The sequence below is a fragment of the Hypanus sabinus genome, chromosome 28 (genome assembly GCF_030144855.1).
Source record: "Hypanus sabinus isolate sHypSab1 chromosome 28, sHypSab1.hap1, whole genome shotgun sequence".
Classification (NCBI taxonomy): domain Eukaryota; kingdom Metazoa; phylum Chordata; class Chondrichthyes; order Myliobatiformes; family Dasyatidae; genus Hypanus; species Hypanus sabinus.
The window spans coordinates 29,060,592-29,085,393 of NC_082733.1; the positions used below are offsets into that span (position 1 = coordinate 29,060,592).

Sequence of the window (24,802 nt, forward strand, 5' to 3'; positions counted from 1 at the left end):
CTCCCTCACTAGCCCCCTTCTTGCATGGTCATTCAGTTTTGAGTACAGCCCAAAACTGTGATAAAAATCTAGGCAGATTTACAGCTGTGCCATAATCTTTCCATTTCTTGATGATTGACTTAACTATACTCCAAGGGATATTCATTGATTTGGAAATTTTCTTCTATCCATCTCCTGATTTGTGCTGTTCAATAACTTTTGCGGAGTTGCTTGGAGTGTTCTTTAGCCTGATGAAGTTTTTCGGCCTGAAACGTCGTCCCTACCTCCTCCCATAGATGCTGTCTAGCCTGCTGAGTTCTGCCAGCATTTCGTGTTTTTAATTATTTCCAGCATCGGCAGATTCACTCGTTTAGCCTTCATGGTGTAGTTTTTCCCAGGATTCTGACTCTCCAGCACTAGGACCTTCCGGATACAGGTGTATTTTTACTACAATCAATTGAAACACCTTGACTGCACACAAATCTCCAAAAACAGATCTCTATTTAACTAATTATGTGACTTCTAAAAATATTTGGCTGCACCAGTAGTGATTTGGTGTCTCATATTAAAGGGGGTGAATACTTGTGAAATCAATTATTTTGTGTTTTATATTTGTAATTGGATCATTTTGTAGAGGTCTGTTTTCACTTTGACAAGAAAGAGGCTTTTTCTGTTTATCAGCGTCACAAAGACCAATTAAATCCAATGTGAATCAGTGTTGTAAAACAATAAAACATGAAAACTTCCGGGCGGGGGCAGGCTGAGTACATTTCACAGGCACTGTATATTATATTATCCTTGTCAATTTAAGCTATAGTGGTGGAGATAATTTTTGATGCATAATGGAGTACCTAAAATATAGTTATCATTAATGCACACCACATAAAGACAACAGCTTCATAGAAGAAACGAAAATAAAAATAAATAATTATGTGTATATGTCAGCTAGGGATATTTGTGAAGGGATTATCTGTTACTTGGCCCACGTGATAAGAGTACAGGTGTCCCCCGTTTTTCGAACGTTTGCTTTACGACACCTCGCTGTTACGAAAGAACTACATTAGTTACCTGTTTTCTCTAACAGAAGGTGTTTTCACTGTTATGAAAAAAGGCAGCGCGCCCCAAGCAGCCAAGCTCCTCCCCCGGAACTGCATTTTAGCCGGCATTGCTTAAACATGTGCCTGTGAGCGTCTGTGCTTTATGTCGATTTGTCTTGTGCATCCGTTAGCAAGATGAGTTCTAAGGTATCAGAAAAGCATAAAAGAGCGCATAAGGATGTTACACTTTGCATAAAACTAGACATAATTAATCATTTCGATCGTGGTGAACGAAGTAAAGACATAGTGAGTTTGGCTAAGGGTTTGTGGAAGTTGATGAAGATGATGTTGAAGAGGTTTTGGCATCCCATGACCAAGAACTGACAGATAAAGAGCTGATGAAGAGGAAAAGTTAACAATCGAAACCGAATGCAGTAGAGAACGGCCCAAAAGTGAAGTCTTCCAGGAACTGAACGTGAGGCAATTGTGTGAGATTTTTGCTGCGATTGACAACACTGCAATGATTGCAGAAGAATATGACTTTAATTTTGAAAGGGTACGTAGGTTTAGGGCATATTTGCAGGATGGTTTGAGTGCTTACAAAGAACTGTATGATAGAAAAGTGCGCGAGGCTAAGCAGTCAAGCATACTGTCGTTTTTCAAGCCTTCCACATCAGCCACAGCAGACGATGAAACTCGACCTTCGACATCGAGGCAGACAGACATAGAAGAAGGTGACCTGCCTGCCCTGATGGAAACAGACAACGATGAGACGACACCCCAGTCTCTCCTACCTCCCATCACCCCGTCCATTGATGACTCAGCCTAATACACCATCATCAGTGTGCTCACTGTCTTCCTGATTCCAGTAAATGAAACTATACTGGACGTACATTATTTCTACTTTATATAGGCTGTGTATTTTTATGTGTTATTTGGTATGATTTGGCAGCTTCATAGCTTAAAGGTTACTGGAATGAGTGCTTCTGCCGAGAGCGCTTCTGCTGTGTGTTTCTGCCAAAAGTGCTTGCGCTGAATGTTTTTGCCACGAGTGCTGCCGAGAGCACATGCGCCGAGTCTTTCTGCCAAGAGCACTTGCGTGAGATTTTCGCGATCGTAGACAGTGCTGCAACGATTGCAAAAAAGTATTCCTACTTTAAATAGGCTGTGTATTTATCAGATCATTCCTGCTTTTACTATACGTTACTGTTATTTTAGGTTTTATGTGTTATTTGGCATGATTTGGTAGGTTATTTTTGGGTCTGCGAAGGTTCACAAATTTTTCCCGTATAAATAAATGGTAATTGCTTCTTCACTTTATGACATTCCGGCTTATGACCCATTTCATAGGAACGCTCTACCTTCGGATAACAACGGAAACCTGTACTTACTGAATCATTCTCACATTCTGCACTTTCTTGTCCATTTTTGCTTCTTTACACACACACACACACACACACACACACACACACACCCCCCCCCCCCAGAAATAGGATGTTACTTCAATAGTTTCTTTTGTGACTATTTATAATCCATACTCACCACTTAGCCAAACAGTAATTTTGTGAAATAATCAAATAAAATATCAGATAAATATGTTTCTTCTTTCTGTCTAATAAATGCTTATGATTATTAAGAAGATTGATACATGCGTATTTAGTCAATGCACTTAAACAACTATGACTACATATTTAAGTAATATATTGGTATTTGTCTTATAAAACAATATCTGTTGCCAGTTTTTGTAATGTATATGTCATTTAGATTTAAAACATATCTCATTGCCGTCTGGTTGTTTTAAAGAAAGCCTTTTATAATTGACTTGTTTCATCAGATCTTTCTTGTATTCGAAGTTCAAAGTAAAAATTTATTATCAGAGTACATACATGTCACTACATACAAACCTAGCATTCATTTTCTGTGGACATACTTTGCAAATCTATAGAACGGTAACTGTAAACAGGGTCAATGGCCAACAAGCTATGCTAATGCAGATATAAATAAATAACACTTAGTAACAAGCATGAAATAACAAGATAAAGAGTTCTTAAAGTGAAACCATTGGTTGTGAGACACCAGAAGTAGAATGAGTGTAGTTATCCCTTTTTGTTCAAGAGCCTGATTGTTGAAGGGTAGCAACTGTTTGTTGAACCTGGTGATGTAAGCCCTAAGGCACTTGTACCTTCTACCTGATGGCAGCAGCGAGAAAAGAGTATGGCCTGGGTAGTGAGAAGATCTTTGAAGATGGATGCTGCTTTTCTACGGTAGATGTTTCATGCAGATGTGCTCAATGGTTGGAAGGTGGCTGTTTACTCATGATGTACTGGGCCGAATCCACTACCTTCTGTAGGATTTTCAAAGGTTTAAAGGTACAATTTAATGTCAGAGAAATGTATACAATATACATCCTGAAACGTTTTTTCTTTGCAACCATCCACAAAAACAGAGGAGTGCCCCAAAGAATGAACGACAGTTAAATGTTAGAACCCCAAAGTCCCCCTCCCTGCACATAAGCGGCAGTGAGCAACAATCTTCCCTCCCCCACCGACAAAAAAAAGCATCGGCACCGCCACCGAAGACTCAAGTGCGAACAAAGCAATAGCAAAGACACAGACTTGCAGTTACCCCAAAGACTTTGCTTTTCACCAGGTATTCGACATACCACAGCTTCTCTCTCTCCTTAATAAGGGAGAAAGGGATGTCTCCATTTTCCTAGCAAGTGGGGAGACATAAGAAACAACTCGCTGGTTTATGATGTTAAAAATGCCTTTTGTCACTTTTAGCGAGCTCCGTGCCTGAAGATTGCAAAGATTCTGGGTCTCCAGGCACACAGCATATATCCCAACTTCCCCAACAACACACGGGTCTCCTGTCATGACACTGACCCTCGATCTGCCTGTCTCCAGAAACCCGAGATCATTGGCTTCAGAATTTGAGGACTCTTAGGCCAAGCCTTTGGTGTGCCGAACAGCAGCTAGTCATGGAACCCCAAGTGTGGGTCCCGTTCCCGCAAAGAACCTTAGTCAGCATGTAACTCCAGCTCAAGGTCTTCAAAAGAACCCTGAAAGGGAAAAATAGAGATATTAAAGTTGGAAAGAAAGCTGTTTCTGAAGATGCAAGCAAAGGAGTCGCTGTTAGGCGCCATTAACCCTCCTAAGCTCTGCTTAAAAACATTGGTGTTCCCATATCAGGCCATTATATTGCCAGTCAGCACACTTTCCAGAACATGTCTGTAGAAGTTTGCCAAGGTTTTTGATTACCTCCTCAGGAGCCTGCGGAGATTCGGTATGTTGAGGCGCTGTCGTGCTTTCTTTACAATTGTATTTATACGATGAGTCCAGGACAGGTCCTCTGAGATAGTGACATCCAGGAATTTAAAGTTACTGGCACTCTCCACCTGTGATCCTCTCATGATTACTGGCTGATGGACCTCTGCTTTCCCTCTCCTGATGTCTACAATCAGATCCTTGGTTGAGAGGTGGTTGTTATTACATCGCTCAGTCAAATTTTCAGTCTTTCTCCTAAATGATGATTCATTACCTCCTTCGATCCAACCCACCACAGTAGTGTCATCACTAAATGTTATATATATATATTCAAAAATTCTAAAAAGTTAATTTTTATTGAAATTGTTTCATGGGCAGAATTCACTGCAGATAAACTTTCAAGTCACAATATTTATTTCACTTGAAAACTAAGTGAAAGATATGTATATTTTCTTTTTATACCATTCAGACTTTTCCCTTCGCTGAATAATTTAATTTAAAAAATTCATATTCCATCCCATTTACTGTCAGTCTCTTTTTTCATTCTTTCACCAAATAATCTATCGCCTGAATATTTGGTAGTACAATAACATTTATCTTCATTTCCTTATTCCTATTAAACTTCACCTAATGGGATTGACCCTCCTAAATCATTTTTTTCTTAAGTCATTGGCTGCTAGGTTACATTTAAAACACTTACTTTTATATTTCCACCTAATTAATAGTGTATGAAATATTCTTTAACTTCCAAAACACCAGAAATACTATTATTCTATTCTGACTTGTGTAAAATTAAGTGACTCCCTGATAAATATTAACGGTTTAGGAAGGAAAAGGCTATATTTACTAGAACATAACTGCTGCAAGGCAAACTTGTGAAGCTTCTAAATGTGTTATGAATATATCTGTTCTAGAAAGATGCAATAAACTATAAGTTACCGAAAGATTTACAGAACTTTAATAGTTTTATAATCCTTGGAGGAAGTTTCAGCCAAGGGTTATGCCCAGTAACTTAAACGATAAATGTCAGAAAGTAGATCATGCCGCCACCTCTTAGGATTGCCTGTCTTTACAACAACCAGAAATACAAATATATTTCATTGATGATGATAAATGCAATTATTCCAATGTACACCTAATTGTTTATCCCCTCATACATCATATTTTATTCATTATGGTAGAATTTAGAGGGAATTGATGAGAGGGTAAGGAGAATAAAAAAAGGAATTAACTTAAGGTTTGTGGTGAACTATGTGCCTGTCGGGACACGCCCCTGCTGACTGCTCCTGTGGCTCCTCCCACAGGCCCCTGTATAAAGGAGACCTGCGGCCTGAAGATCGGCCTCAGTCTCCAGGACCTTGTATGATAGACACTCACTCCTGGTTCCTTATTCCAGTCAATAAAAGCCGATATCTCGCCTACGTCTCAGTGTGAGTTATTGATGGTGCATCAAGGTTAATGGTTGATGGTCAGTCATTGAAGACCTGGTTGGTCAGCGATCCTGTTTTTATGCCTCTGACAGGATAACGGTTAAGAGCTGACATGTAATTGGGTGGATCCAGGTGAGAGGGGAGTGTACGCATGCAGATATACCTGTAATTATAAGAATGTCTGTGGAATTATATCTTCGATGTGATAGTGCCAAGAAATTTAAAGCTTCATAGACGAGCTGTAATTTTTTCTTGGTTTTAGCATCTCTGAAAGAAACTTGCATCAACATGCTCAGCAGAGCAGCTCCCTTGCCTAATACCCAATTAAACAATGGTGTGTTTTGTGACTACTTTCTGAAGATCCCGGGTGCCAGTTAGTTATTCTAAACACTTATTGAACATTTGTGCATTATTCTTCCTGTTAGGAAGGGCAGATTAAAGAGATTCTGGCTTGGTGAAGCCATTTGCAAAAGAGTAATATTTCTTGTACGTGGAACAAATGAAAGTATTTTTCAATTACCTTTATAGTGGTTAACACATTGTTTCCTTATTATGGCTGATTTTACAAATGAATGCTTTTTGAAGTAGCCATCGTTATTCAACCTTTAGGCTTTTCTGACCCAGAATGAAAACTCACTTGTTTTTTTCACTGTTTTAGACTGCTCTTACGAAAATGAGAGAAAAATCTTGCATCTTTGTAGCCAGAATCTATTTTCATAACTGTGTCAAATTGTAGGAAAGCTAAAACTAGTACCAAACTAAAAATGTACCAAGTAGGTACATTTCAAGCATGTCCTTTTGGAAACCTATGTCCAGTACTTCCAAAGCAATATGCAACTTGAAAATATCTTAAACAATAGCATATTTAAACTTCTACTACAAAAACTATGCCAATTTATTCTATAAAGAGCTGCTTGCCATTTTTCAGTTTCTTTGTACCATTGGTCATTTTATAATTAATATTATGCACCTGTATGCATTTCATGTTGGCTTTTAAAGCAACACTGGGATATAAATTACTTAAGTTTTGTGTATATTTTTTAAAATGTAAAACAGTAGACTGTCACTATTACACCAAATAATTCTAAATAAATTTTAGAAGCATTGTGTAATTGAATGTAGTCTAGAGACTATCATCGATCACTAGTTTCAATTATCTGGCTTATTTTATAAACTCCATTGGGAATTCACTCAAATTCACTCTTGGCTAGAAGTAGATCTAATTATATGTTCTCTGCAAGAGAAATTAACTTAAGTAAGGACAGTATTCTTTAATGCTAGTTCCATATAAAGCTGTAAAAGAATTATCCCTATTTTTTTGCAATTTTTAAAATAATTTCCTTTTATTTTCCATGCATGGAAGTCAATCTCCCATAATAAGTTGAGTACCCTGCAACATTTTGTCTACTATTCTTGTGTCTCTGATAGACATTGATTTTATTTTACACCACTAAACCAAGCACCTTCAAGTTTGTTGCCTGTTATTCATGGCATCCATCATGCTGCCATATATAACACATTGACATGAGCTTCAGATATCTGTATTAACATCCACATCAGCCCAAATACTCACCAGTGACAAATCAACAATTGCCCCTCCCCAATTTATAAAAAAAATCCTGTTCATTAAGACTCACTGTTATGTTAGAAATAAACAGCAACTTAATAATGTTTAATGCAAGAGAGTCTGCTGTGTGTGTCTTGTCTGGCTACAGCTGGTTCTATGCTACCTGATTTGAATCTCACTCAAGAGTATACAGTAAATAGTTTGGCAGCTTTGTTCAAAATCTGAGAACAAAATTTTCAAAATGGATGATTAAGTTGTCACCTAAAGTAATTGTCATTTCCCCAGTTTAGTTGCATGAATGTAGAAGGGTTCTGGGAGCTGGATAATTCTGCCTGTTTGATACACAACACATGTAGCACAGCTCACTGATTGGCTGCAGCCTGGTTATGACTGTTGATAAAAATTCAAGAAGATATGTACTTGCCTAATTTAAGCATTTGTTTTTAAACATTGGCACTGATGGTGTGGCTAAGTAAGAATGGTGATAGCAAGACTTTATTGACATCCTAGAATGCCTCAATCTTTACTCGAAAATAGCTATATGATATTTTCCTCATTTTGACAAATGACCACATCTGACTTGGCAATTGAATCCATTGTTTATTTGCAGACTTGCAACATACAAGATATGAACTTGATTGTCTGGGAAAGAATCAAAGTAGAAAGAAATAAGTAGATATCAAATAAAAGAGCATGATACCATGCAAAAAAGAAATACAAGATGGAATGAATGAGGAAGAGAAAATAGATCATATCAACGTTCTCTATTAAACATCTCAGGCCATATTCTCCTTCAAAAGTTTAAGATTTTTTCCCTAAATTATATCCTAAAAATACTTTGTATTGGCATGGAAGGCTGTGCAAGTGTAAGTGTTACTAACTTCAATGAGCAGATCTCTCTTTGTTTGGAAAAAAGCCATTATTATTGGATGGTTTCCACTATTAGAATAATTAGCTGTTGATATTGTTTAATAACACTGTGCTAAATTTGCATTTTAATTATTGGTAGTCTGGCATAAGTAGTACATTCTTACTGGGCTGTATTGTTGGTTGCTGAGAATAAACAGCATGTACGTGTGTAGTAATCACAGTGTAATCAAAAGAGGGAAACATTATGACAGAGTAAATTCCTTGTTTCATATCCCTTCACTGTAGCTTAGTAGCGTCTGTAAAAACATAATGTTACAAGTGATAATTGTATTAATGTCTCAGCATCTTTGCCTTTTTATGCCACTTTATTAATTGCTGACCAGGGCCAAATATTTAGCACAGAATTTGGATAGAGTGCTGATTTTCTGATAATTAATCTGCCTGGTTCTAAAATGTCAGGACTACTTGTACTGGTGAAAACAAAGAAGTGGCTTCACGGTGAGCACTCAAAACCAGAGCTTTAGACCTGTAGGTTATACCAGTAAACAATTCAGCACAGCTTGGATTACCAGTTAGAGGTTGAAAGCAGAGAATTTTGTTCTGCATACAAATGGCTAAAGCTCAAACTGAAATTTGACACTTGGCAAAATGTGCAACTTCCCACTAGGTTGGCACTCTTGGCATGCAGTGCTTTCCCCCAGGCGTACTCTTATGATATTTTCCTTGTTTTAATAAAAAAACACCTCAAAAGGTACAGTTACTCTGTTTCTTTAGTGGCTTCAGCCTAATGAAAACCACTTTGTACATTTATGGCTTCACTGGTTTAGTGAGCTTTGCATTTCTCTGCCAAAATAAAATGCTACTGCAAATACATCAGGAATACAAATACAATCTCTGGTCTCCTTTATTTACTACCATCTTGGTAGAACAGATGGTTCTGGGAATACAGGTCCATAAATCTCCTTGAAAGTGGTGTCACGGGTAGATCGAGTCATAAAGAAAACTTCTGTTACATTGGCCTTCATAAATAAAAATATTGAGTACAGGAATTGAGAGGTTATGTTGAAGTTGTATAAGATGCTGGTGAGGCCTAATTTGGAGTGTTATGTGCAGATCTAGTCACCTACCTGCAGGAAAGATATCAATAAGATTGAAAGAGTACAAAGAAACTTCGTGAGGATGTTGCTGGGATTTGAGGATCCGAGTTATAGGGAAAGTTTTGAATAAGTTAGGCCTGGATCATAGGAGGATGATTGGAGATTTTCTAGAGCTTCGTAAAGTTATGAGTGTTATAGCCAGGGTAAATGCAAGCAAGCTTCTCTCATTGAGCATAGGTGAGACTAGAAATAAAGGTCTGGGGTTAAGGGTGACAGGTGAAATATTTAAGAAGAATGTGAATAAAAACTTCAGTCAGAGAGTGGTGAAAGTGTGGAATGAGCTGCCAGCAGAAGTGATTGATGTGGGTTTGATTTCGATATCTGAGAGAAGTTTGGATAAGTACATTGATGGGTGGAGTATGGAGGGCTTTGGTGAAGGTGCAGATTGGTGGGACTAGGGAGAATAATAGTTTTGCACAGATTAGATAGGCCAAAGGGCCCGTTTCTGTGCTGAAGTATTGTATGACTATCTCCCCTTCTGCCTTGTAAGTACACTTTAAACAAGTGTGAGGAGCTCATAGGCCTCTTTGTCATGTGGATTGAAATAAACGATTAATTGCCTCTGCTGTAGGAATCCTCCTACAGTGGATGTGCTAGCCACATCAGATATTTAATATTTCCTCTACCTGACCTCAACTTGCATCTCTGTACTTTCTACTCTCTGATGTCCTCTCCAATCTCAACATCTGTAATATCTTCTTCAGGTTATTTCAACCCTGTTTGTATTGAACTGACAACTCCACTTCCATTCCTGGCCCTCATGGTATAAGTTCTTTTCTGTTCTCAAGTATTATATCCTGTGAATTTCAAATCTTGCCTCTTTCTTAAATCTTGTTGTTGCATAAGACATCCTGTTGGTAAACTGGAGGGTCAGTTGATTTCAGATTGATAAATTACACAGAGTCATAGAGAAACAGGCCCTATAGCCCATCTAGTCCGTGCTGAACTGTTACTCTGTTTAGTCCCATTGACACACATAAGAACCATGGCCTCCCATGCCCCTCCTATTCAAGTACTTATCCAAACTTCTTTTAAATATTGCAGTCTTACCCACATTCACCTCTTCTGATAGAAGTTAATTTCACACTTGCACCACCCTTTGAGTGAAAAAATTTCCCCTCAGGTTCCCCTTAAATTTTCACCTTTTACCCTTAACTTTTGTCTTATAATTGTAGACTCATCCAACCTCTGTGGATAAAGCTTGCTTGCACTTACCTTGTCTATACTCATCATAATTTTGTAAACCGTTGTCAAGTTTCCACTCATTCTCCTGCACACCAGAAAACAAAGTCCTGACTTATACAACCATTCCCTATAACTCAGGTCCTCAAGTCCTGACAACGTCATTGTAAATTTTCTCTGTACTCTTTAAATCTTATTGATATCTTTCCTGTAGGTAAGGGACCAAAACTGCACTCTAAATTTGGCCTCACTAATGTCTTCGACCATAAGACATAAGAGCAGAATTAGGTCATTTGGCCTATCAAGTCTTCTCTGGTATTTCATCATGGCTGATCCATTATTCCTCTCACACCCAATTAACTGCCTTCTCCCTGTCTCTCTGTGGCTTGACTAATCAAGAATGTATCAACCTCTATTTGTAAAGTGTTGGCTTTCACAACTGCCTGTGGCAATGAATTCCACAGGTTCACCACTCTCTGTGTAAATAAATTCCTCCTTATCGCTGTTCTAAAAGGACGCCCCTCTATTCTGAGGCTGAATCCTGTGGTCCTAGACCTTCCCACCACAGGAAATATCTCAACATCCACTCTATTAAGACATTTCATCATTCAAAAGATTTCAGTTAGGTCAACCCTCATTCTTCAGAATTCTGGTGAATACAGGCCCAGATCCATCAAGCACTCTTCATCTGAGAAGTCAATCAATCCTGGAATCATTTTCATGAACCTGTTTTGAACCCTCTCCAATGTCAGCACATCCCTTCTAAGGCCCAAAGCTGCTCACAATACTCCAAGGGAAGCCTCACCAGTGCTTTAAAAAGTCTTGGCATTGCGTCCTTGCTTTTATATTCTATCCTCTTGAAATGTATACTAGCATCGCACTTACCTTCCTCACCACAGACTCAACCTGCAAATTAACCTTTAGGATTTCCTGCACAAGGATTAACCTTTGTGCCTCAGATTTTTTAAATTTTCTCTCCATTTAGATAATATTCTACCTTTTTATTTCTTCTACCAAAGTGTATGACCATGCACTTTCCAACACTCCCACTTCTTTGCCCATTCTCCTGATCTGTCTGTCGTATTGTAGCCTCTCTACTTCCTCAAACTACCTGCTCCTCCACATTATCTTTGTATCAGCTGCAAACTTTGCAACAAAGCCATCAAGTCCATCATCCAAGTTATTGACATATAATGTAACTCATACAACTTTAATATAACATCCCAACTCTTCTATTTAGTACTGTGATTTATGAAGGTCAGTGTGCCAAAAGCTCTCTTTACATCCCTTTCAATTAAGCTTTTTCTTAGAAATTCAATTGCATAGATATATATTTGATAGAGTTTTAAACAGAATGTGTTTGAGGAAATTTATTTTATATAGAATTTATACAGAATTTATTCTTTTATACAGAATTTATGCATTTGTTATGCACTCAACTTGTGAAGGTACAACAATACATGAAGAAACATTGCTATTTTGAGTGCTGGCCAAAATGCAATTTGAATGTTTGATGCAAGTACTGAATTATATGAATCTTTGATAACATGTTTTTGTTCTATTATTTCACACAGTTTGAAAGGGATAGATTGTTGCAATTTGTTTTGGCTGAAGGACAATAAACTTAATGGAGAAAATTATTTCTACTTACATTTTCTCATGTCCATTTATCTTTCTTTTAGGATTTAAATCAATACCTGGAGATGTAGTCATCATTGCTCAACCAAAGAATGTTACTGTTACAGCTGGTCAAACAGCCATTATGGAGTGTATGGCATATGCTGATCCAACACCATTTGTTTCTTGGATTCGGCAAGGTAATTAAAATGAAATTTCAATAAAAGTAAAATCTGCTCTGAGCGGAGAGAAGATTTTTCAGAGGCAACAGGTTTTAAAAATACAGTGAATCTTAATTTTACTAAGAATGACAGACTTTCAGTTATTTCCCCACATTTTTGATTTCACAATCTATTACCCTTCTGTTGCAAGTTCAAGATTTCTGTTTTACTCCTTGCAAGAGCAATGGATGTTGAAAAATTGTTCAGTGACTGATTAATATCTATTTTATTTAGACCAGTTTACAGTAAAAGCTGTTAACAATTAACAACAACAGAAATACTCAAAGAACTCAGTCAGTCAAACAGAATTTGTGGAAAGAGACAACAGTTAATATTTTGGATTGTTACCTTTGCATCAGAACTGAGAGAGAAAGTAAGTTAGTGTAACTAGTAGGAAGGTAGGAGGATGTTCCATTTGTTTCCACCCATTGCCCTTCCACAACTTCTTTGCTAATTTGACCAACTTGCTTTCTTTGTCCTGATGAAGAGTCTTTGACTTGAAATGTTAACTGTTTTCCTTTTCCACAGATGCTGCTTGACTGGCGAGTTCTTTTGACATGCTTGCTTTTTTCACATTCCAGCAAACTGAAGTTTTATTTGTTTTCACTTCATAATTTAAGCCATCATCTTGATTTATAAGAATTTTACTTGCCTTAAAAAATGCAGAACTGGAGTGCAGGAACATCCCATTTTTCAATATAGCACACAGACTGCTGCATTCAGGAACGCTGTGTTCTGTATTAGGTTTCAATCAAAGTTTTTATGTGCAGTTGGACAAAGAAACTTGGACAAAAAAGATCCATTTTTGATCAGGTCTACATCCTGCTCTGATCAATATTTAGTCTCGAGCTGACACCTTCAAAACTGAGTAATTAACCTTTAACTTCTATGCTGGTATTGTTCTTCTCATGTTCAAGTTGATTGCTGTGTGCTTAATAATAAAGATGGCTATACTTCTCAAGTAATTATTATAAGTCCATAAGTCAATTTTGTCCATAATTAGGAAAATATCTTGACATTGTAACTGTATTTCCACAATATAGGAATGAATTATGATGATGAGGGCCAAGTAACATGAACATTTATTGTCTGTTGCCTAGTTACAGAGGTACAGAATCAAGATTTCCCACGCTCAGTAGGTAGTTTCATTGGCCTTTGAAGTATCAGTGTGTATTATCTTATTTAATAGAATATCACTGCACAAGTATCAATAGAAGTGATTGCTTGCCATTTTCCAGAAACACTCTTTAAGTGGCCTCTCTCAATAAGCTGGCATTCCATGTTCTTAAGAAAAAAATGGTGTCTGGTTACTGTGGTAGAGTTGCATGTAAACATTTTTTCTCAAGACTGATTCTTGATTGAATTTTATAACATTTATGGAAGCTTATTTGTATGTACAGGATGTCCATAAATTGGGTGTTTGTAATCCAAGAAGAGTCTGTATAGCAGGTTTCCCCTACCAGTTGTGCAGTACTCACTTGGGACCTCCAGTGGCAGAAACTATATATTAATTAAATGATCTTAGCACTGGGCAGATTTGAGCTTTGTCACAGTACAGGAGAATTTCTTTTCAAGTTTTGCAGGGGAAACGTGTTTTCATATAATTTTATTTGACTAACTGCGTAGTCTCAAGACCATCTGTCAGTGGTTAATGATTCTGAACATCTTGAGTAAGTCCATTGTTGACCTCAGCCTATATGGGATTGGGTCAGTGGTGGATCTGTCGGTGAGAGCATGTCATGAATGTCATACAAAGAAGACAGAGAATGATTATGATGACACATACTGATAAATTATTATCTTTCATCAACCACCATAAAAAATAATCTAAGGGGAAATCTATTAATAATTCGCAGAGTTTACTTTTACAGAACTCATTTGTTCCCAGTGCAAGTTATGCAATTGGAGTCCTCTGCTTTCAATTCTAATGTCTTACTTAATTGTGCACATAACATGAGTACTTGTGGAAAAATTTGCTACAAAAGTCTTCAATCTTAAAAGAAAACTATGGCGAATCCTCATCATATTTGCTGGTCCTAAAACACTTATCACTACCTTTGTCTGCTCTTTGATGCTGTGCAAGATTTGATTGTCACCAGTAATCACTGGTGCAATCCCTGTGCAGACAGGAGTCAAGGGTATGTCATCACACCAACTTCTTACTCTTCCTTGCTACAACACCTCATGTTCAACGAACTTTCCAATAGAATAGAGCTAAAGGATAGCCGGCTGGTGGTGTAGTGGCTTCACCACTGGACAAAGAGGCAAGTGGTCCTGAGTTTGTATCCAACCGGCTCCCTGTTTGCTTTCCATCCATGCTGGGTTGAGCGTCGAGCTAACAACTCGGCCTCGTAAAAAAACCCCAGAAAAAATGCTAAAAGAATGGCAAGGTTGCTAGCTGATGCACTACAAGGTGCAGAGAGGAATAAAAAACAATCTAAAAGATGACCAAAAAAATTGCTCAGTCTTTGCTGTCTTAACTTGCAACTAAATCACGACTTTTAGTCATCAAGTTCTGATACACAGTAATGGATACTATATGTACCATTCAGAGGCGGAGCTCAAAATATTCATCAAGTCATTCACTAGAGCATGCTAGAAGATGGGCCACATACTAAACATATGGGTTATCCTGATCCTTTGTCAGTCTACCTTGGCAGAGCACCACCTCTAGGCAGGTAAGTTCCATGATATCCTCATAAATATGGATCACTTCCTATATCCAGAAGACACTTTCAGTGAGAGCAGATACTGATAACAAAATGAAATATTGGCTGCTGTGAAAATGAATGATTGATGGCTCATACCTCTTGCGGTGTGCCAAGCTAATGTCTTGCTGGGCAACTTCAAAATTTTAGTGTTGTCTCTACAAAATCCTCGAAACCCACTGGCATGAAAAGTGAATTGGGCTTAAATTTTAATCATCAAGAGACTAATTGAATCATGAGAATCCTTGGACCATCACTTCATAAAGTGGAGCATGGGAAGCCAAGCACAACCGGCAGGATGCATGTGCAAGAAGCCCATGAAGCTCTCTCTCTCTCTCATTTGTTTTAGAACATGCTGATCCTACAACTGACTCATAATGCACCTCAATTCAAAAGGTACGAACTAACTGATCCTTGACCCCAGAGGGAAGTCTGGGAATAGGCATGAGTTGAGATACATTTTACAAGTAAAACTGTAGGAATAAATAAACAGATATTTCAAGACTGCTGGCAATTATGAAGAACTCTGTATTTGCTTTCAAGGTTGTCAATGTGTTTCCTTTGGCCACAAACATTTAGAGGGAGTTGTCTATGTGGAGCTTTCCGTGGCCCTGTCCCAAAGACAACTGTTTTGGTAGGTTAATCTGCCAATTGTACATTTTCTGTAGTGTGTACGAGGTTGTTAGAATAGTAACAGACATGTTAGGAATGTGCTATGAATAAAAGGGGATTCGTGTAAATGAAGCTGACTCAGCGGAACAAAAAGCCAATATTCATGCTAAGTGGCTGCCTCTATGTATGACATGCAGAAAGAATTTATTCTCTGTTGTATAGCTTTCTCAGTCTACCATAAAATGTTATTGAAATAGGATTAGATTAGATAAATCCTTACCTTCGCCTTTTCTTTTTTGAGGGGAGGGCATGAAGGTGCAGAGAGATTGTGAGGTGATTTAAAAAAAATTCCCCTAGTCGCCAACAATTAGCAGGGGCTTCTTTGGGTAAACTACTAATTTTAAAAGTGTTTTGTAGTTGAAATTGATAAACTATATTGTGCACCAATTGACGGTAGACCTCAGTTCGGCACGTCCCAGATAATTGGAGATAGGGGAATTAAGAAGGTAGGATATGGTAGTGATAATGCACAGGAGTATTATGCAATGTTCCACATTTATCTGCAGGAGTGCAGCTCAAACAAAAAGCACTCAAAGAGCTCAACTGTCTTGTCAAGACAGCCTCTTTGCTTAGTATACCAACCACCATTCATTTCTTGCTCTGCAGTGTGGCAACAATATGTAAAGCGCACTGCAGTTACTTGCTTTAGGCTTCTTTATTGGAATTTTATCAAGCTCCATTCTGCTAGATAAGCCTGTAAAACACCATCATATGCCCTTCTTCTCCAAGCTGCACATCATTTCAGATTTTGAAATCTATCACTGTTGCTTAATTGTTGTATTTTAACTCCTAAATTGCTAAATTGTATTTTAACTCCTGGATTGCTGGTATCCACTAGCAATCCAGGAGTGTTGTCACCTGCAAAGGTTTAAGAAGACAGTTCATCACCAAATTCACATGTACTCAGGGTTGAGTTATATATACTAACCTTATCATTGTGGTGTGGTGCCCAATTAAATAAAGTAGTAACACAATTGAGCATATTGACTGCTATCAGGTGTTAAAGAGTATTCCAAAGTAAACTGTTCAATGGGTTACTTTTTTCATTTTTCTTTTCATCTCTTGCTTTATTCATAGATGGTAAACCAATTGCTACTGATGTCATTGTGGTTGGAAGAACGAACCTAATGATTGCTGACACCCAACCACACCATTCTGGTGTGTATGTCTGTCGTGCCAATAAACCACGAACTCGACAATTTGCCACTGCTGCTGCTGAGCTACGAGTGCTAGGTTTGTATGGCTCTGCCTTTATTCGCTAGAATATTGGTTGTCGTGTACTATTTCAGTTATAGGAACTGAAAAAGCAATTAAAAATTATATACAAGATTGAACACCATTTTATATAATTTATTTAGAATCTTCATATATACAACCAAACAAAACAATGTTCCTCTGAACCACAGTGCATCCACAAAACGTATATCACATCCAGAACATAAAACAAAGTATTACCATAAATGTTAATTGGACATATTTCAGAATGCATGTAAAGTTGTAGCATAGGTGAACAGTAAACAACTTGTCATCCTAGTGACCGAAATCTCAGTGGTGGCAGGGTATTCATTAATCTCACAGCCTGAGAGAAGAAGCTGTTACCCAGTCTGGCAATCCTTGTCCTGGTGCTTTTGTATACCTATTTCCTGATGATAGTGGGTCAAAGAGATTGTGGAATTGGGGGTAGAGATCCTCAACAGTGCTTTGAGCCCTTCGTCTACAATACTTATGATAAATGTCACAAATAGGGGGATGGAGACCCCAGTCATCCCTTTAGTGGTTTTTACCACCTGTGTAGTGTCTTGCTGTCCGGTACCTTGCAGTTTCCACACTACACAATGATGCAGCCAGACAAGACACTCTCAATGGTACTCCTATAGAAAATTGTTAATATGAGGAGCAGATCCTTGCACGCCTCAACCTCATCAGACAGTGTTGACACTGCTGTACCTTCTTGACCAATGAGGAGCTGCTGTGAGTCCAAGTTAGATTGTCCGTTATGTGCATACCAAGGAACTTTGTGCTCCTCACCCTCTGCGGCAGAACCGTTGGTGTGTAATTGAGAGTAGTTAACCTGCGTCTTCCTGAAGTCCAGAATCATATCTTTTGCCTTATCCACATTGAGTTTCAGGTTATTGTTCTTACATTTGAGAGGCCTGTCTTCCTCCTCTCTGCATGCCATCTCATCATTGTTGCTGATGAGGGCAACCATTATTGTATCATCACTGAACACTATTGAAAGTTATCATTACACCTTCTCCAACATGATAAACATTGTTTCCATTTTTTCAATGATTCTTTATATTAACAGGAGAAATTTTAAGAGTGGACATTTCAGGCCAAGTCCCTTTATCAGGACTGGAAAGGAAGGGGAAAGAAGCCAGGATAAGAAGGTAGGGGAAGGAGAAGGAGTACAAGTTGGCAGGTGATTGGAGAGGAGAAGTGAGAAGCTGGAAGGGGATAGGTAGAAAAGGTAAAGGGCTGAAGAAGAAGGAATCTGATAGGAGAGGGGAGTGGTCCATGGGAGAAAGGGAAGAAGGAGGGGCACCAGAAAGAGGAGTTGGGGTGATAAGGAGAAGGGAAGGCGGTAAGAGGTGAGTCAGAATGGGGAATGGAAAAGAGAGAAAGGGGAAAGGGAGAAATTACCAGAAGTTAGACAGGATGTTCTTTAGATGCAGCCTGAATTGCTGAGTTCCTCCAGCATTGTTTTGATGTTCTGGATTTCCAGCATCTGCAGAATCTCTTGTGTTAAGAAACTTTAAGAACCACTTTGTATTTGAATGGTGCAGTGTTTGTTATTTCAAGTTTCTAAAGTTCCAGTCTTTTACAGCTCCACCAATGATTACTCACTTTCCTGAGACGATCTCCCGGATACGTGCAAGCACTGCAAGGTTTGTCTGCAAGGCTAAAGGGGAACCTACCCCTAGAATTCGCTGGCTGAAAAATGGAGAGGACATCATGTCTAATGGCCGAGTAAAGATCCAGAGCAGTGGCAGCTTAGTAATTAATCAGATTGGACTAGAAGATGCTGCTTACTACCAGTGTATTGCCGAGAATAGTCTTGGAATGGCTTGCACTACAGCCAAGCTAACTGTAACGGTGCGGGAAGGTTTGCCCAGCGCTCCCAAAAGTGTATATGCCACTCCTTTATCGAGTACAGCGGTGTTAGTATCCTGGGAGCGTCCAGAATACAACAGTGAGCAGATTATCGGATTCTCCCTTCACTATCAAAAGGCAGTGGGTAGGTATACTGTATTTGCTCTATGTTTGTACATGAGTTGCACCATGCATAAAACAATACAGGCAATAGAGCTAACTCTTCTTAGACAGCAGGCAATGCTTCAGTGGATGATTCTGGCTGATTTTGAGGATGACTATTAGAGATCAATTTCAGTAGTCCCCTTATCATCCAAGTCATGCACACAGCAATTTTTTTGGATGCTGCAAGAAGAAATGCAGAACTTTGTTGTACACTACATGGTGGAATTTTATCCAAAACTTATTGAAAATATAGTTGGGTGTTTTTAGTTAAATTGTTTCATTGCCCACAGTATATTTGATGCATTTACATGGCGATGTATTCACATTTGCACAAGCATATGAGCATGAAACAACAGCTAAGGTCTGTTTTACTGATATTTCCAGAAACTTTTGAGTACATTCACAGAGAAAGAGGTCTTCAGTTGGTGTGCTTCAGAATAACTTAAAGAAGACCTGTTTGACCAGGTTTTCTACTTAATCAGATCTCCCTTGAGGCCCCTGCGTCTCCAAATGCTGCCTCTTCCTCCTCTACAGTAATTTATGAGTGTAACCTGACTCTCAAGAATCCTGACCCTGAACATTCTTTCCCTCACCACATCCAGAGTGAAGGAGTTTTTAGGTAAGCATGTTAATATTAAGGGGCCTTTTGAAGTCTAGCTAGCAACATTCAAGGTCATAAATGTGAATATTATTACAGTGTCTCCTTGCTCCAGCAGTCATGGAACATAAGAACAGAAGAAATAGAAGTAGTAATAAGCCATCTGGCCCGTCGATCTTAGTGGCCCTTTCCCCATAACCCTTAATTCCTGGAAATGAACTTTGTAATACTGATACTGGCTTGAAGCCAAAAACCTCATGTCTTTAATATTGTAATGAAGTGAGAGAAATCTTCCAGAGCATGTTGATACATTCAAAATAGTGTGGAAAGTTGATGGGCTAGAACCTCTTTGAAGTTGCTAGTAATTTCCAGCCACCTTGGTAGTATTTCCTTTCCATAAGTGTCAGAAAGTTCAGAATGTGTGTGAACTCAGAATTCTAGAACTCAGTAGTCAAGCCCTTAGAGTTGTGTAGCATGGAACTAGGCTGTCTAGCCCACTATATGCTGACACATGGGTATCCATTTTGCAGGGGGAGCACCAACTCCCTTCTCCATACTTTAACTGGGAATATATTCACAGAGCAGCTTTATGCTTCCTTCAGATCTGTGAATGGAAACCGGCTGAGAATCTGCTCTGGATCTGTAAGTGGGTTAAGTCCTGGGAATGAAGCCAGGAGTGAGGCTTAGTAGCTGTGGGCAGCAATCCCATTGACAATAGGTTTATGCTGAATGGAACCCATTTAATCCCCAAATTCCAAATTGAATAAGCCCAATGTGCCTAGAGTTTCATCTGTATCTTCTACATCTCTATCACATCTTTCCCACAAAATGATGACCAGAACAGTACACAGTATGCTAGATAAAGTTTGACCAATGTTTAATAAAAATGGAGCATAAAATTCCTTTCCTTGTATTCTGTACCGCTACTATGAAGGCCAGTATTCCATGTGCCTCCTGTAACACATTATCTACTTTGACTGCCATCTTCAAGGATCCTTCGATTTGAATGCCAAGATTCATCTGTTCCTCATACACATTAGAAGCTGACCATTTATTATGCAATTCCTAGATCTCATTAGTAATCTCCAAAATGCATCACTTCACATATATCAAGATTAAACACCACCTACGTCTGTTCCTAGTTTTGCTTCAATTTTGGACTCCAAGCTAAGTCCAGTGGTGGAAGACAACCCAGTTGCAACTCCCAATAGTTACAGTGGGAAATTGTTCCGTGAGCCTAGCTTGGTATAGGAACACTGTATATAAAGAAGAATAACTTTGTGGGAGAGTAAGTCTGAAACTGATTGTATTTTCTTTGGAATTACTTGATTTTGCTTTAATGCTAATTTAGTTAAGAGTTTTAAACATGTAATGCTTTAAAATGTTTTTTGTTTATTTGATCTTCAATTGTTATTGATAATTTGAGTGTCATGGGCATTCAAGGTTCTTGATGGTCCATTATTCCTGAGGGCATGATTTAGCGATCTATCAATCTTTGTCTTTGTTTTATGGACAGAAATTAGATTATGTTTTTGCCTACACTCAACAGAGCTTTGCCATTTTCATTTAGGATATCCTTTAGCATCCTGTCAACGTTGATGCATGTGATACTGCTTAATATACATGTAGGTGGTTATCTGGGGATTACAACTTTTAGGCAAATGTTTGCTTTTATAAAGTTAAGGAGTCTGAAGAGCTGAAGGTGTTATGATGAAATCAGACATCTGTAGGGTTCATAGTCTGAACAACTGTGAAAAATTCCACAGAATCCCTGTCAATACATCATCCAATTGCTGCTGAGTGCACTTAATATTTCATATAATCCTTTGTATCGTTCACATGTTTATGCTAAATTTAGTCACAATCTGACCTTGTCATGTGGCTCAAATCTAAATCAATAGTACAGCTTATTTGTGTTACAATATTTGTTCTTCCTCATTGATTTTTCTCTTAGTTAACTAATACTCTTTTGCAGGTACAAACAATGTTGAATACCAGTTTGCAGTGAATAATGACACCACAGAGCTCCAAGTGAAAGACTTGCAGCCAGACACAAACTATACCTTTTATGTTGTTGCTTATTCTCAACTTGGTGCCAGTAGGACCTCGCATTCTATTGTTGTTGAAACTATGGAAGATGGTAAGGACTGGGGAATATTTTTTATATTTCCTTTAAAAACCGATAATGTCTATGGAAATCCATAGTCTTAATTTGTTGATTACATATCTTTGAGAGATTTATAGTGAAATTCTGTCTCCATATGTAAGCTCACATGTTCAAATCAGCATTACTGCCTGAGAATTCTAAAATATACAGTTATGGACTCATACAAGTTAATTAAGGTGGTACATTATTGCTTGCTTTATAGAACACTGAGCTATTTTTTAAACCTTCGTAATTTTTTTTTCCCCAGTGAAATAAGCCCATATGGAATATGTAAACAACGTAAATGTGGTGATTGACTGCACAATGTACTTGATGCTGTCTGCTAAATACAGGCTCATTGTTTTCAAGTCATTGGAATGGGATTTATATCCCAATTTTCTGACTCACCTGACAAGATATTACATCCCAAACAAGACTAACATATACTGGCAGTATAGTGTGTCTTGAATGCACCTTTAGACCGTATTAAATAGTTTACATTTTATAAACACAAAGTACACTGCAGATGCTGTGGTCAAATCAAGACGTACAAAAATGCTGGATGAACGCAGCAGGTTAGGCAGCATTCGTCAGGACTGATGAATGATCTTGACCTGAAACGTTGACTGCTTCTTTCAACGGATGCTGCCCGACCTGCTGAATTCATCCAGCTTTTTTGCATGTCTTACATTTTATAACATGTTTGCATTTTATTTTGTGTAGTAATATAAATCAAAAGGGGAAAGCTAATGATTGCCAGCTTTATTTGCCATCAGTCCTGTTTCTTGTACTTCACAGGCTTCAGTCTATGACTGAAGTGAGGATTAATATTAATACAATGGCGGTGAAATTAATCTGCTTGGAACCTGTATGTTGCTGTAAGGAATCAGTAACTAAATAATAAATGATGAATGGGGTATTTCACATATTTAATCAGAACGTCTCCTGATCAGATCTGTGAAGCAGTATGGAAAGAACATGGAGAATTGCTGCTGTTGTAGATAAGTTTTAACAGTTTTCAAAGTCACTCACCAGTGATGAACACATGCATGTATTCTTTTAGACAGAGTATGGGAAGGGAGAGCATCACTATAGTGGGTGATCTGAGGAAATACAATATATAGAATCAATATATTAATGTAAATTTTAATGTCAAAGACAACATGATAAGGATGCAAAGGTAGTTATCTAAGGACATGGAAAATCAGGTGTGTGCAAAAGGGTTTGTTTTTCAATTCTGTACAGTTTGGCAGTCATCTGAAGCCCAAATCCTAAACCAAGTTTTATTTGACTTAACACTTCGTCTGGTATATGCACATCCTAAGGGGGCAGTTTGTTGATGCTGACAAATGCAAGCTATGATTGATTTAGTTATGACAAAATTTTGCATCTTAACAAAGTGGGTCCCAATGAATGCTTAGGGAACTTGTAGCTTTATGAATTTTTGGGTTGGTTTGGAAAATACAGACTACAATAAAATAAAGTAGCTGTATGAATCAGAGATTATTCGGAAGAGGAGCTAAACATGAATTCCAGTGTTAATATCTTCATTAAATCATTGTTTTGTGTTTCTTTTTTTAATATAAATCATAGGGTTGTTTCTTTGCTATGTTTTTCTGCCTCAATGATGAATTAAAATTAAATAATGAGTTGTTAAAGGTGGAGAATGTCATGGGAATGAACAGAATATCTCTAGGATTTAAAATGTTTAATAAAACAATTTTTAATTTTGTTACTGCTTGGAAAATTACTGAAAGCTTTTCTAGATGTCAGGGATATCTAGATATCAAATGATGCATTTGATGAGATAGGTATAGAACTGGAGAACTGTGACTAAGACATTGTAATATAAGGTTCTGATGCTGAATGGCATGAGAGATGCGTGTAGGAAAAACATAAATCAGCATGATATTTTGTTTTCTTTGTGAGTAAAAGTAACCCTGGGATGAGACTGGAATAAGTGTTTGAAATTGTGGCTGAATGTAAATCTGGCTATGTAAAGTGAGAATGAATCTAAACATTTCTGATCATATGTTTTAGGGTGCTGGCCACAAAAAGAAAATCTAAATTGTAGGTCATCACAATCTATGATTCATTGCAAAAACACATTGGATTATGAACTGGAAAAATTAGAACAGGATGATTAGTGGCTTTAAAAACTTTGACTCTCCTTAGTGTTTTCATTTTATTGGTAACTAAGTCCTCATTTGGATCTAGGAACAATAATATTTTTTTAGGTAACAGCCAAAAATATGCTCAGAGATTACTTTCTTTCCTCTTGCTTACCTTCACCTGTCTGCTCCCAAGCCCTCAGTAAATTTTTAAAGTTTGTTTTCTTCACAATTATATTTTGATGTAAGTGAGACTGCTTGAACACATTGAAGCATATTGTGTAATTAAGAGGAGGGCATCATTCAATTATTGCTTAATATTTGCTGAAGTTAGAAAGGCTATCAAATTGGCATGAATCATTTTAGCAAGTGTTCATTATTTTAAAGTTTAGGAGATTTATCATTAAGGACTGAGGAAACCAATCTATTACTTTTGCCATTTTCCACCGTCATAATCAGAATCGGGTTTATTATTGCCACATGTAATGTGAAATTTGTTAACTTAGCAGCAGCAGCAGTTCAGTGCAATACATAATGTAGAAGAAAAAAAACACAAAATAATAATAAATAAATAACTAAATCAACTACAGTATACATATATTGAATAGATTAAAAATTGTGCAAAAATCAGAAATACATATACTTAAAAAAGAGGTGTGCTGTCTTTACGACAGTTATTTAGTTTATAATATTTTCGCTTAGTAATTCATTCAATAGTATTTTCTAGTTAGAATTAGAAGTGTTTAAAGTATATTCATTGCATGTAAAATATATCGGCATGCGATGACGTCACATCCGGTTTCGCCGCGTCTTGTGGGAAAACACCGGTTTGAAATTAGCGCGAGGGTGGGGGCTTTCCACGAGGCTCACCTGAGCACAAGCAGTTTTGCAGGCATGAGAAATCACAGTGAGAGCAACGCTGTAAGTTAATAGATAATCGATATATTGAACTAAGATGTTAATGCTGATCCTGTTAGAGGTAA

General features: G+C 37.8%; 1 protein-coding gene across 6 annotated transcripts in view; it reads left to right on the forward strand.

Moving 5' to 3' along the window:
- The window catches only part of igdcc4 (immunoglobulin superfamily, DCC subclass, member 4), a 151,146-nt gene that overhangs the window by 75,028 nt on the left and 51,316 nt on the right, over positions 1–24,802 (forward strand). For 5 of the 6 annotated variants that reach the window (XM_059952837.1, XM_059952834.1, XM_059952835.1 and 2 more), the window contains 4 exons: positions 12,171–12,305; positions 16,784–16,939; positions 18,534–18,944; positions 21,538–21,702. In XM_059952837.1, coding sequence (XP_059808820.1) covers positions 12,171–12,305; positions 16,784–16,939; positions 18,534–18,944; positions 21,538–21,702 — 867 coding nt within the window. Of the gene's footprint in view, positions 1–12,170; positions 12,306–15,577; positions 15,669–16,783; positions 16,940–18,533; positions 18,945–21,537; positions 21,703–24,802 lie in introns of those variants that run through there. The other variant, XM_059952839.1, reaches the window with a different exon arrangement.